The sequence below is a fragment of the Chenopodium album genome, chromosome 21, assembly GCF_948465745.1.
Source record: "Chenopodium album chromosome 21, dcCheAlbu1.1, whole genome shotgun sequence".
NCBI classification, from domain to species: Eukaryota; Viridiplantae; Streptophyta; class Magnoliopsida; order Caryophyllales; family Amaranthaceae; genus Chenopodium; species Chenopodium album.
Window position 1 is genome coordinate 36,691,966 of NC_137854.1, and position 14,974 is coordinate 36,706,939.

At 30.8% G+C, this 14,974-nt stretch overlaps 1 protein-coding gene across 1 annotated transcript; it reads left to right on the top strand.

The window, feature by feature from the left end:
• Positions 1–11,498: 11,498 nt before the first annotated feature.
• On the top strand, positions 11,499–12,706 carry LOC145601056 (RAF-like serine/threonine-protein kinase PRAF). Its single transcript, XM_081656974.1, has 2 exons — positions 11,499–11,815; positions 12,038–12,706. The coding sequence occupies exons 1-2, from the start codon at positions 11,653–11,655 to the stop codon at positions 12,478–12,480; spliced, it is 606 nt and encodes a 201-aa protein (XP_081513100.1). The 5' UTR covers positions 11,499–11,652; the 3' UTR covers positions 12,481–12,706.
• Positions 12,707–14,974: the final 2,268 nt, after the last annotated feature.

The following is a 14,974-nucleotide window of genomic DNA, read 5'->3' on the forward strand; positions in this document are numbered from 1 at the left end:
CTTATTGTTAAATTATAACACGTGGTCGCCAGCATTTTAAATTTGGTGGAAAAATGATGTGACCGGTAAATTAAGTAAATATAAATAAATAGTGAATTAAAATGTTTTTCGCATTTGATTTGTGATATTAGGGCATGTTCTCTTCATTTTCAATACAGTTCAATTCAGTTCCTAATTTCCTCCTATTAAAAAATATTCAGATTAGTTCCTAATTTTCTCCTCTCAAAAAACATTCAATTCAGTTCATTTCAATTCAGTTAAGTAAATCAGGTTAGGCCCTTAGAATGTACTCGTAAAACGTTTCATCTCCCCCTACATTTCTAAATATTCACATTCACTTTGACATTATTTTCTTTATAAAATACAAATATATTATGTAATTGTTGGATATGTCTTAATATATATTTTCAATCATTAAATTATTTTTACATATGAATACACGATTGTATAAATCTATAGTTAAACTTATGCATCGGCTAAATCAAATTGTTGCAAGAATTTAAAACAGATGGCACTTTTTTCCTACAATATAATACAAGTACAGAAGTACTATAATGTAATTTAAATTTTTTACAAGATTTTGAGCATTTCTATCCATGTGTAAACCCCCTAAAAAGGAAGTTAGATTAGATGCCTACTCTTGTATAAAAACACAATCATATTTAATAAAATTTCTAAAATAGAAAATAGATATCATCACTTAAGAAAATAAACTTGGTGTTAATTAATTAAAAATTAGGGAAAATTGACAGCCTAAATAAGTCAAGTGAAAATAACTTGTTCTTGTCATGCATACGTGTAACCTTAACAACAGGACAACCGACTTTGAAAGAAGCCCATCATTCTAGCTTGGTTAAATACATTTCGGGAAATTGGGCCCCCGATAGTTACGTGTGGGCTGGGCCCATTCTACGTGGAAATGAATTTGCAATCTCTATTTTGAGTAATACGTAGTATCAAATTAAAATTCTAATCATATTTCCAACCGGCCTTGAGTACTTTCTTTCTTTTACGTATTTTCATTATTATTTTAAAGAAGGTTGTTAAGTATTTTCTTCTGGATTCTTCGAGTACAAAAACACAAGTGATAGCGAAAGGAATGGGTTTCACTGTACAAGAAGGTAGGAAAGAATCATAAAAGTTGTTTTTGAATGATCATCCAAAATGAAAAAGGGGAATCCAACACATGTATCGTGAAGTTACTTAACACTAATGATAAGCTAATTGTCAAATTAGCTTGCCATGCCAGACAAGCTTTTAAATTAATTGCTATTTTAGCTACTTTGAGCTCCAATGGCTAGCTGTTAGCTTATTATTTATAATAGACCACACCACCTTAATTTACGTTTTTAAATTTCATTTTATTCTAATTTGTATTATTTGCTTAGCCAAATTTATTGCATTTTTCTAGCTATAATGGTCAAACTAATAATTAGAAATTATTTAATATTACAAGCAAGTCCCTACTTACAACCATTGGAGTTGTCAATATAATATAAAATTACTTTTATATGTACCAAATTTGTGAGCAAAATGACAAAATCTCATGTATGTCTATTTTGTATTGTACTATTTTCTCACATATATTGTAAGTCTTATCTTGATCTACTCAACTTACAATATTTGTATTCCAAAGAACATTAAAACGAAGAATGGATTTGGCTTAAAACAAATGATGACGCAAGTTGTCCCAAAAAATTAAGGTCTGGAGCGCAAAATAGGATTTAAATAAAATAATGATGACGTAAAATAGCAAATAAAATGACATAAATTCTTTAATTTGATCTCCAATTATCAGGATAAGGAGATAAAGTTTTGGAGTGACCTAAGCAGCAGCCAGGCAAACAGGAAAGTGATTAAATTAAACACACAAATTATCGCTTAAAAAGGGTTGTCAAATTAGCTTTCTAAAAGAGATTGATCATATAATAAAAATATATAAATAAATAAATAAAAGAGACCCCACTTTAATTCTTTCAAAAAAAAAAAAAAAAAAAAAAGAGACCCCACTTTAATGAAAAGCTTAGCTAATTACAGGGTATTTGATTTACTGCAAATTGCAAGTGACATAATCCATGAAAAAGACCTAAGGATTAGTAGTTTTTGTTTAGTTTATTAGTGTTTTATTATTTTAAGTATCTCACATATGGTATCCTAAAGTGTAAATTAAGAGAACGAAAGAGGATTATTGGATATTGTATACGTAGTACATGATTGCTACAGTCAATCACGGAACTTGGGAAATAAAAGTCACGGTTTGAACCTTGAATTTTACGACTGTACAATTATTCAGGTTAAAACACCTACACCCACGGGCAAGGGGTTACCCCTTAGATGTTTAGTCATTTAAAAGAAAATGCACTGGATGCAATATTATTATTTGCACTTCCTACCTATTTATATTCGTTATCCAATTGAATAAATTAATTTAGTTGGTTGTTTAAGGTTAAAGATGGAGTTGATGGGGACATTAATAATTGATGATAGATATACATTGGATAGCCTTGTGGTATAGACAGTTGTAGTAGTGGTTTTGTAGAGCACTACCACAAATAAACTAGCCAAAATGTATTTATTTAATTAAAGGTCACTCTTTGGATCAATATATAATATAAATCATGACTAGACTTATGACTTGTCTAGTGTATGTGCGTGAATAAATATGTGGACGTGTAAATGAATAAAAGTAATGATCTTAGTTATTTCAAATATATTTGGAGTAAGAGATATATATACCACATCCTTTTGATTTGGAGTGACCTATATACATTACATATTACCATCAAATTTTGGGCATCTTCACTTCAGCTTAATTTTAGTTAAGTTAAATTAAGTTAAATTCAGTTCAGTTCAGTTCAGCTCCAATCAGTTCAGTTCAGTTATGGCAGCTCCTAATTTCCTTCTCTTATAAAATATTCTTTTCAGCTTTATTCAGTTCAGCTCCAATCAGTTCAGTTCGATTCAACTCCAATCAGTTTAGTTTAGTTCAGTTCAGCTCAGTTCAGTTCAGATGTGAACAAGCCCTTGGTCTATTTTTTTCCCCTCTTTTTTTCTCTTTTTAAAACAAAAAAAAAATAATAATAACAAATCTAAGTTTAGATAAGTCAAGATCAAGTGCCACTAGATTCCAGTATAGCTTAATCTATTAATACTTGACAATTGTAGCTCAAGTGAAAAAAAAAAATGAAGTTCGCAACTCGAATATAATTTAATTATTCACGATCAACAATAAATAATCAAATCACTCCTCGATGATATAACAAATCACACAAAAAACCAATTGGACTCAAAAATACATTTTCAAAAAGTACTAAGAATTTAAGATGGATCCGTTCCACCATTAATTCTAACAAACTTATTACATGAAATGTCTAAAAGTTTATTTTATAATTTCAAAAATCAAGACATTCTAAAAACGTACTCCGTATATGTTTAATAATTAATTTGTATCAGTCTCACCGTAAATTCGGATTCACACAATATTTTCTCATACAATATATATTTTGATCGATCAATGATCGATACATGATCATTATTCTTTTATTTCTTTCATCATATCATATAATTAAACTTTGTACTCCATTATTCTTAGCAAATAATGCTACATATATTTCATATTTGGTATAATATTGAATATGTCCCTTAAATCCTAAGCAGAATAATGCCATGCAGAAAATGTCGTTATTGATGTACGCAATAATAATTATGGATCACATTCTTCTTCTCCATAATTTAACATGCATGCATCGTATAAATGATTTCATCTCTATTTTATTTTCCTTCATTAATAATTAATAATTTGAAGTGGTATGGCTAACTTGATGATCAGGGGATATTCCTTGGTAAAATCCAATAAAGTGAGGTAGAATTATGGATCTTTTCGATCTATTACATGCTTTAATTTCCCATATGGTAGGGGCCGATTCATTGATTTCTTATCCAAGGACCACTATATTATTACAAGTATTAGTTTATTGTCCAGCACATATAAAAGCAATTATATAATAATGGACCAACAATAAGACCATTCTCCATGTCCTAGTTAATACCTTCCCAACCCCATAAAAGATATGGAGTAGAAAACTACTTTTTCTTTTTTTTTTTTTTTATTGAAAAACTTTGACATTAGGATAGGTATGTAATTATTTAAGTGTAACTGTGTAAGGAATTTATTATTCGATTATACTAAGGGTCTGTTCTCTTACGTTGAAATTCAGTTCAGTTCAGTTCAGTTCAGCTGAGTTCAGTTCAGTTCAGTTCAGTTCAGCTCACCTCAGCTCAGTTCAGTTCAGTTCAGTTCAGCTCCTAATTTCCTTCTCTTATAAAATATTCATTTCAGTTCAGTTCAGCTGAGTTCAGTCAATGAGAACAGGCCCTAAGTACTGCTTTTAATATTCTTAAAATAGTTTCAATATGTAAAAATGGGCACATAATAAGACGCGATCGATCAACCAAGAAATTTCTTAAAATAGTTTTTTTTTTTTTTTTAAATTGAAAAACTTTGACATTAGGATAGGTATGTAATTATTTAAGTGTAATTGTGTAAGGAATGTATTATCCAATTATACTAAATACCGCTTTTAATATTCTTAAAATAATTTTAATTCATAAAAATGGGCATATAATAAGACGTGATCAACCAAGAGATTTCAAGAATTTCTCTGTCTACTCATATTTATTATTTTATTTTTTTGATTTTTATATACATCCTTTATTTTCTTATATTTGCAGCTGATGAAGTTTTGCAAAATATGTGTGTGTGTGGGATCCGGTGAGAATAGGTCCATATATGAGAATTCATACTTATATGAGAACTGATTTAAAATTTAGAACATGCGAGTAAAAATTTAGAACATGTGAGTTAAAATTTAGAACATGCGAGTTAAAATTTAGAACATGTGACTCAAGTTAAAATTTAGAACATATGAGTAATAATTTAGAACATTTGTGTGAGTAATATGTTTAGAACATCTGATTTAAGAGTTAGAACAAGTGATTAAAATTTTATAAAATTTGTTTTATGAAATTTTAAACATATGAGTAAAATTTAGAACATCTGATTTAAGATTATGAACATGTGAATAAAAATTTAGAACAAATTGATATAGAATATAGAAAGTGTGAGTAAAGAATTTAGAACATAATAGAACATACGCTTTAAAATCTAGAACATATAATTAAAAATCATAGAACACACCTTTTAAAATTTAGAACATATAAGTTAAAATTTTAGAACAAGTTATTTAAAATTTATGACATCAAACTTAACTAATTTATTGTTTAGAACATGTGAGTACTAAATTAGAACATTTGATTTAATTTAGAACACCTAAGGAAAAATTTAGAACATCAGATTTAAAATTTAGAACATACGAGTAAAAAGTTATAACATAAAGAGTGTTCTCACATATGAAAAATTCTCACATAAGAAAATTCTCACGAGAGCCTTCCCCTATGTGTGTGTGTGTGTGTGTGTGTGTGTGTGTGTGTGTGTATATATATATATGAGAATTTTTCATATGTTCTATTTTTTTACTCGTATGTTCTAAATACTTTACTCACACTTTCTATATTCTATATTAGTTTGTTCTAAACTTTTATTCACATGTTTATAATCTTAAATCAGATGTTCTAAATTTTTATGCACATGTTCATAATCTTAAATAAGATGTTCTAAATTTTACTAGTATGTTTAAAATTTCATAAAGCAAATTTTATAAATTTTTAATCACTTTTTCTAATTCTTAAATAAGATGTTCTAAACTTATTACTCACACAAATGTTCTAAATTATTACTCATATGTTCAAAATTTTAATTTGAGTCACATGTTCTAAATTTTAACTTTCATGTTCTAAATTTTTATCCACATGTTCTAAATTTTTACTCACATGTTCTAAATTTTAAATCAGTTCTCATATAAGTATGAATTCTCACATATGAAGCTATTCTCACCGGATCCCTCCCCTATATATATATATATATATATATATATATATATATATATATATATATATATATATATATATAACGTTTGGATAATGCTTGCTTTGCAAATATATATGAAGTACTTAAATTTCATTTTTAATACGAGTATAGTAGCACATAGTCTACATACTTGTATTATTAAACAAATATAAGAAAAAAACAATGGATATTCTGTTAACTAATACAAGTACTAAAATAAATTATTGCTGACATCGTCTACCCTCATACTATCCAACGTGTCATTTTCTCGGTGAAACTCTAATTTAATTTGTGATGTAATGATTTTTTTTATATAATTTAATTTAATCTACATTTTATAAGTATTACTTGGACTTTGATAATACCAATGTAATTTGTTTGTTGAATATCTTGAACTCCAACTTTTCTTTGTAATGCAACAAAAATAAAAATTAACAGTCAAATATTCTCCTCTCTTCTTCTCTTCTCTCCTCCTCTCTTTTAGGGTTTCTCTAAATTCTTGGTCGTTTAGGCTTAAAATAATCTAATTTCTTCGAAAATTAAACTACTTCCGACCCTTCTTTCCTAATTTTCTTTAGTTTTACAATTTAGATTTCAATAAATCTACACGAGTAGTGTAGATATTCATGTGTCTCCCTATGGTGGAATCGTAAGTTTTTGTTATTTTAGTTGTTTGTTTATGTTAGGGTTTGTTTGTGTGCTAGGATTTATCATAAAGGTAATCATCTTTTGCCTTATTATCAGTTCGTTGGTAAATATTTGTTTGGGATCGCAACAGTTGTCAAGTTTTCAAATGCGTTCAAGTGAATCAGATGTAAATCATCCTTATGGCTACAACAAATCGTTAGACCGTCTCTCCGAAAAGGTTGTATATTCCAACGATGTGTGCGAGAGATGTATCACAATGCAAGATCTATTCAACGATCGTAGCTTTGATGAAAGAAACCCTAATTTGATTCAATTTTATGTATTTGTTGATTTAGATTTCATTTGTAGATGTCGTATGACTTTTTATTAATGAATTGATTTGTTTCAAAAAATAGAAAGTTCAACAAAAATAAGATATTGTGAACAGAGCTAAAGTTTCATAATCTTTATAAATACGAAATTAAAGATACTTGACAATTAGTCAATGGGGCATGAGTTAATATATAAGTAGTCTCATTTGGCTAATACGGAGTATAAGTAAGGTGAAGGCCATGTTTGGTAATTAGAGTTTTTGACCAAAAATGAGCTTATTTGACCAAATTAGAGGTTTGACTACATAAATCATCTAATCGGTTGTTTGGTAAAAGAGTTTTTTAAATGAGCTTATTGAGGCAAATAATCTAATTTGTAAAAAGCTAAAAAATAGAGCTTTTTAGATTAGCTCATTGAGTAATGGATGTCACATGACAATTTTATCCTAAAAGTTACTCTTACCCAGTGGCGGATCCAGAAAAAAATTTTAACGGGGTCAAAATACATTTAGTTAATTTTAATGGGGTCATTTGATATAATAAATAACTAATTTTATTGAAAAATAATTAATTTTATTAAGAAAATTTCTTTTTTTAAAACTCAAGTGGGGTCATGGGACCCCACTCAAGTGCCTTAAATCCGCCACTGCACTTACCCTAGTCAAGTGAAAAAAAAAATTATCAATGTCCTAAATTGTCATTTCATATCTTCAGCTAATAAACAACTCCAAGTAATAAGCTAATTTTACCAAACAACTCTGCATAAAAAGCTCTTACAAATCAGCAAGTCAAAACAGCCAATGAAACCAGCTAGTCAAATAAGCTAATGTAATCAGCTCTTACCAATCAGCTAACCGCTAATTATCAAACAGGGGCGAAGAAGCTTTCAAAAAAAAGCAAGGTGAAGAAAACAAATTGTAACTTGTTTCTATTTAATACATTGTACTTGGTAATAAATAAAAATGATTAAAAAAAAATGAAATAAACCCAAGCCACCAGTCATCTGCTGACAAATGGAAGTACATAATAGGGCCTAACATTCCCTAATAGAAGAGGAATGAAAATGCGCGTGAATGGATGTGGGCCCACGCCATGTGTGCTGATAATTAAATGTGAAGTCGACTAAATTGTCGATCTCTCAACATACGAAGATAGAAGATTGAAAGGAAGAGGGAAGTTAAGGATTAGGATAAAATATAGACAGGAAAATAATTACATTGACAGAAAATGTTTCCAAAGAAGATACGATGTATATAAATAAAATTTGTGAATAAATTGATCAGATAATTTTAAAATACAGGTAGTACAGTTAAATCATGTCTAGTTTTGCTCAATTTCACAATCTCAAAGAAAATAAATAAGGGGTATATATTTCTTGTTTGTTTGTGTTACTTTTACTATATCAAAATTGGAGTGTTATGCTACTCGTATATTATTTCATCGCCCACCTTTCTATCTTGTTTTCGTTCACACAAAATTGTCTTGGCTATTGTATTGTGTGCTCATATTGTGGTAAACTAGTGACTAACTTAACTGTTTTTGGTGGGGTCGAGCCTCAAGACTAGCTAATATCTCTAGTAGTTGTAGTATATTCCTTCTTTCAATGGAATCTATTTTAGTTAAGTTTATGTGATTACTACAAAATTGAAAAAAAAAAAACCTTGGACTTCGGAGATGAAATTTAAGTGATTAACTTTTTTCTATTAAAATAGATAAATTAAAACACAACAGTTTATCAAAAGAACACTATAAGGGTGTCGTTTATGTACACTTAGGGCCTGTTCTCATTAACTGAACTCAGCTGAACTGAACTCAGCTGAGCTGAGCTGAGCTGAATTGAACTGAACTGAAATGAATATTTTATAAGAGAAGGAAATTAGGAGCTGAATTAAACTGAACTGAACTAAATTTCAACGTAAGAGAACAAGCCCTTATCTTATATCATCTAATTTATTATTACATAGACCTTATTATAACTTACTTAGGTGTACTTTGAACTTTGATAACTCCTATTTATCTTTCTTGAACTTATTTAAATTTACACCTAAAATAAGTAAAGATTATTAGATGAATAAAACAGAGCCTAACTCACTACTTTCACAACAAAAAATTAATTATCCATAATAGAAAGTACTAGAATTTTACTTTGATCAGATTTGATTTTAAACCGGTAAACAACCTTATATACAACTCCGGTCTTTGTATGTTGGAATTGTAGCAAAGTTAGCTCACCTTAGGGCCTGTTCATATTTACTGAACTGAGCTGAACTGAACTGAACTGATTGGAGCTGAACTGAACTGAACTGATTGGAATTGAACTGAACTGAATTGAGCTGAAATGAATATTTTATGTGAGAGGGAAATTAAGAGCTGAACTGAACTGAACTGAACTGAACTAATTGGAACTTAACTGAACTGAAATTAAGTAAATATGAACAGACCCTTATTGTAGCAAGTCGCCTAAAATATGCAATGAATTAATGTATACAACAGTAGTTTGGCATTTTTAAGTAATAGTCGTGGCACTAGCCAATTTCCATGTGAGTTGCACGAGTAGATTAGTGGAACTCAATCAATTAGTGGTTATGATCGGCTAATGACATGTATTCTCAGGTGACATATGTAAGTAGCATTAATGGTGGGGTTAAGTGTGACCGTGTGTGTGTGAGGGATACTTAGAGTTGCTAATTGATTTAGTTAGAACTTAATTAATTAGTTAATTAGGAGTTAATCTTATTACCTAAAATTATTATTTGTCTATGTCGGTATGATCGATAATAATTTGTGACATGTAATAGTGATACACCATACACGTAGTTACAAGTGAGTGATATGCAAAAAACTTTTTATGAAAAAGTACTTCACACATCAAATATCTCAGCTATGCTTTATTCTAAATATCTTGATCACTCATGTCCAAAATTGTTCATAGTACTTGGAATTTTATATAAAAGGGGATTGACTAATTCAAATCAAATATAAAAGTGTTCGATTGAAAGATGTTTATATTATTGGAAAAGATATTTAAATGGATAGTTAAATTGTTGAGCCCATGAGCAAACCCACATGTGAGTGAAAGTGTTGTCTCACATTGAAAGAGAAATATTGAAATGTGTATTCTACATTGAAGAAAGAAGAAAGTCGTGTCAACTTTATAAGGCTAAGGGAGCTAGTCCCCTCATTGCCATATGGTTTTTGAGGTGGAACCTCCTTGGTCGTATAAAGTGGACTGTTGTGACGGGTGTGGCTCAGGCCCGTTTATCATGATAGAGTATAAAACATATTATAGGGCCTCAACCATCAGCTTAAGCTTTTGGTTGAAATGATCCACCAACATGGTATCAGAGCCCATGAGACATAAAGGTTACGGGTTCGAATCTCATCCACCCCTCCTTCAAAGTGGAATTAATTCGCGCCGAGTATGAGAAGGTCTGTGCTGCATCCACATGAAAGACCCTTCAAGCCCAAAGGGTCTTTCATGTGACGGGGAGTGATAGAGTATAAAACATATTGTTGGGACTCAACCATCAGGTTAACCTTTTGGTTGAGATAGTCCACCAACATAAACATTGTATTTAGTGTTTTGGTTGTGATTTTCGGTGAAATGACAATTATATATTAATTGGTCAATTTTAGTTCAATGCGAAGTAATATTTATCAAGAATTCTAAATTTTTTTTTCCTAACAGTATAATTTTTTAATGTCTTTAATGATTACTTCGTAATTTATAAAATAATGTACTCCATAGTTACCATTAACAACTACGGAATATTTACTAAAATGTTTTTAGATAGCCACCAACATACATCATATTTAATTAGTTATTCAAATAACAATCAATATGATGTTAGCTAAAACAAACTGTGATGCCATTGTCAAGTAAAAAATTCAAAACTTTAATGATTATTTTACACAATTGTGTTACCTGTTATATATTAGCCATGGAGTAACAACTACTTAAGAACTCAAGATGACTAAGAAATGATATATTATACTTCGTATTAGTTAGTCAATAACTCAAGATGACTAACAATTGATTTGTTAGCCAGAGGGTTCAATTGCACACTTTAAACTTAGCTTGTTGGCTTCTAGGCCTAAGTTATATCTTTACATTTGAAATAATTGATACTAGATATTAATTGATTTATATAATACCCTAGAAAACCTAATTAATATTCTAATCACCAGAAAATATCATATACAAGAAATTTTGAATCGATAAAATTTTTTTATTTTATTTTTTGAAATTAATTTTATTAGATATTTTGTAGGTTATTCATTCATATTTCATAGAACAAGGTCATTTAGTGGTTAAAATAGAGAATATGTATACAATAAAGTGCGAAATTAAAAAAATGAAAGAGATGATGAGGTTGGAACTTTCATTTGGGCCGTCATTTTCAGTTTTCACTACCCAAGTCCAAGTGAAAACAAAATCCAAGTGAGTAACCAACTTACGTCAATTGGTCTTTCTACATTCTACTTTAACCTCAACCCTTTTATTCTTTTCTTTCTCCTCTCACAATTCTAACCCTCAAAACTCGTCCTATAAATAACGCCTCCACTCTACCCTCCATAGGCTTGAAAACACAACCAACTTCTCACTCCTCCCTCCTCCCTCCTCCCTCCTCCCTCCTCTTTCTAACTGCCTCATTTTCTCTCTCCTCTCAAACAAACTAACAAACAATAATTCCAATTACAGTAATCAACTGAATTCAAACTCCAGAAATGGCTAGACCTTCGCTTGAACCTCCTCTTTCCCCTAAATCCAGTTTCAAATTCCTTTGCAGTTATGGCGGCAAGATTCTTCCCCGTTATCCTGATGGCAATCTCCGTTACAATGGCGGCCATACTCGTGTTCTCGCTGTTCCTCCCTCCATCTCTTTCTCTGGTCAGTTTTCTCTCTCATTCTTCTAAACCCTAGTTTTGGTGCTTCATTTATTAGTTTAATTGTGAAAATAAGTAATCAATCGCATTTTTAGGCATTCAATTGTGACTTCACTGAGGTTAATTTGTTAATTTAGTATGAATTTGAACTGTGAATAATGAAGTATGTGTGAATTCGATTGAGAAATTGCAAATTGCTGACGGATGATTCTGTTTATGATTACAGAATTGACGAAAAAGATGGGAGAATTATGCGGTGAATCAGTGAATTTAAGGTGTCAACTACCAACCGAAGATCTTGATGCTCTAGTAACCATCAAATCCGACGAAGATCTCGCTAATTTGATCGAAGAATACGACCGTATTCCATCAAATTCATCCATGAAAGTTAGAGCTTTTCTTTCACCAATTCGATCATCAAAAACAACAACAACAACATCAAGTATTTCACCTCCAGCATCACTGAAATCACTCTCGCCGAAATCGCTTTCGCCTTCATCTTCATTCTCAGCTGCCGGATCCTCACCAAGAGTTGCTTCGCCACGAGTTGCGCCGCCAGTGATGGCGTATCCAGTTCGTTATGCGCAATCTGCTAACAGAAATTGTCATCATTGTTGCCAGAATTCCAGCCATGTTTACCTCATTCACAATGGAAATCACTGGCAATAGTATTCAGTTTCAATTGGATTGGAATTGTTGAAGAAGAACAAAGTTATAGGATATAATTTTTTTATGAGAATATTCCATAAAAAAGTATAAAGTATAGTATATTATATCAGTATATTATATGATGTAGTATGATGTAAGAAAAAAAAAAAATTATACTTTGATGATGACGACGAAAGTAATGAGAATTGTTTTTGCGAAGTTTGGATTGAGCCAAAATTTCTATCAATTTTCACACTGGGTGAGTTTTTATTACAAGTATTATTTTTTATTTTTATTTATTCAATTTCATTATTCGTTTATACAATAATACAAGTATTCAATTGTTTTTTGATTTTCCTAGCAAAATGTGTATTGAATGTCGTTTTGTGTGTGATGGTTTGTCGTATTGATCAGTGTTGTTAAGGCGTTAATGGCGTCTACGGCGCCGTATAGTCTAAGATAAGTTACAGTATCTGACAAATGCCACGTATCAACATGTTGCTTCTATTCATCTACACGTATTCTTTGTGAAAATACTGAAATTTGCATTATTTTTGTTTTAATATTTCTATTTTATGTAATTGATAATTGTGTCTTTAATTATTGAATTTATGTTTAATATAATATTATGTACTTTGTGTTATAATTTGGGGTTTATTAATTGATATATATTCTTTGAGTTTTAATTTTGTCTAATGTATGATTTTATTCTTTGGTGATTTGATCTTATTGTATTAATTTAATGTTTCTACTTTGCAATTGCAGGGCTTATGGAGGACAACAGAATATCGTGAATTGTGATGGAAAAGATGATTCTTTTGGAAGTATTGTAAGTATTCTATGCTCTCAAAAAAAAAAAAAAGTATTGTAAGTATTCTAAATACCTCGATTTCTTTTGGATGTGATTACCTCAGTTGTGATAATATAAACATTTTGTGTTCGACTATATGAATCACTTTCGGCGATTATTGTACTGGGTGTAAGTTGTAACTGTGCAAGTGGATTGGGAAAAGTTAGTCCAATCTAGTTCATTTTTTGGTGCACATTTTGGCCTTTTAATTGATTGGTGTGATTATTATACAATGTCGAATTGTAGATTGATCTCCTTGAGCCTTTTGTATGGAAATAGGTGAGATGAGCTAGAGTATTGATGAGCCTTATACTACTTAATGTATAAACTAACCCTAGTTGCCTTGCTCTTAAGTCCTCCCAGCATAGATAAAATACACAATGCATAAATGCATTTTTAGAAGTAAATCTTATATTAAGAGTTGGGTTTATAGAACATTGTTGTCATGGACCTTAAATAATGCCTATGAGTAATTTCACACTTGATCATCGAGACTAACACAAGTTAGCAATACGACTTAGTTTAATTTATGTTCTGTTCTTTCATTGTTTGGATTGCTACACTTGATCATGTAAGGTCTTGATATGATACCTTTTCTATTCTGGATCAAATTGTTCTTATCTGTTACGGAGTATGCTATCTGCTGATCATTCATGTATCACACCTCTTTTTTGGTCATGTATTTTTGTATTGGTTCAGGGATGAGTTGTTGATTGTGAACCTACCTCAATGCATTCTGATTTAGGGTAAAAGCAAGTATAAGTGCAGTAATTTTTTGTTCTCTTACGATAATATGTTTTGAAACTTGAAAGTCTACGTGTGCTGATTCTATGGTTCACACATTCTGGCATGTCAGATCTTTAGCTGATCATCTTCATCACCAGCCTTTTTTTCCTCTGTATAGTCACAGTACTGATGCTCATCCATCCTATGATCCCTACCTGGTTGTATTACTTGGTATAAGCTATATAACCAAATCTGACTTCTGTTGTGCTTCTGCGTTTAATGAGTTAACTAAAGTTTTTGTGTGATGAAGTTTTGATGTCATGTGTACGCGAAGGCTTTTATTGTTGATATTTTACTTGGACATAAAACAGATGATCTTTATCCTTTTGTTTTCTATGTTTAAATGCTGGTTATCAACATGCTTTTGTTTTTGGTGTATTGTGACACCGTCTAAACGAATTGTTTCTGTTTTTACCAGATTGTGGGAGTAAGGATAGATGTGGTTGCTCCAAAGCCATGCATATCCTAGCACAGGTGTTAATGGCTCCAAATTTTGAATTCACTGGGGACCTCATTCCATATCAAAAGGATGCCATCTATTGGTGTTTCCATTGAGCAGGGGAAAATTGCTCAAAGGCCCCATTACAGCTGGTAGGGAAGAATAATATTGGCGCAGTGTGGCTTTCAGCAATTTGGATTAAAATTCTTATTTTTGGCACCCGGTAAAAAGAGATGATGCCGGGAGCAATTTATTGTGTAATGCACGAAACAAGATGTGATTTGGGAGAAATTGATGGTATTTGTTATACATCATTAGCATTATCCTCCAAAGATGACGTGGAAAGAAGGGCATTTGAGGTGTTTTTTTGGGCGGTTGCCCCACCCTGATCGGTTTTTCTCAGCCCACGTAAGACTTTTGGATGTTCTCCCCCCCTCTTT

Excerpts from the sequence above, each read along its gene's own strand:
- LOC145601056 (XM_081656974.1), top strand. The coding sequence starts at position 11,653 with ATGGCTAGACCTTCGCTTGAACCTCCTCTTTCCCCTAAATCCAGTTTC. Across the intron at positions 11,816-12,037 it reads TCCCTCCATCTCTTTCTCTG|AATTGACGAAAAAGATGGGA; the intron begins GTCAGTTTTCTC and ends TTATGATTACAG.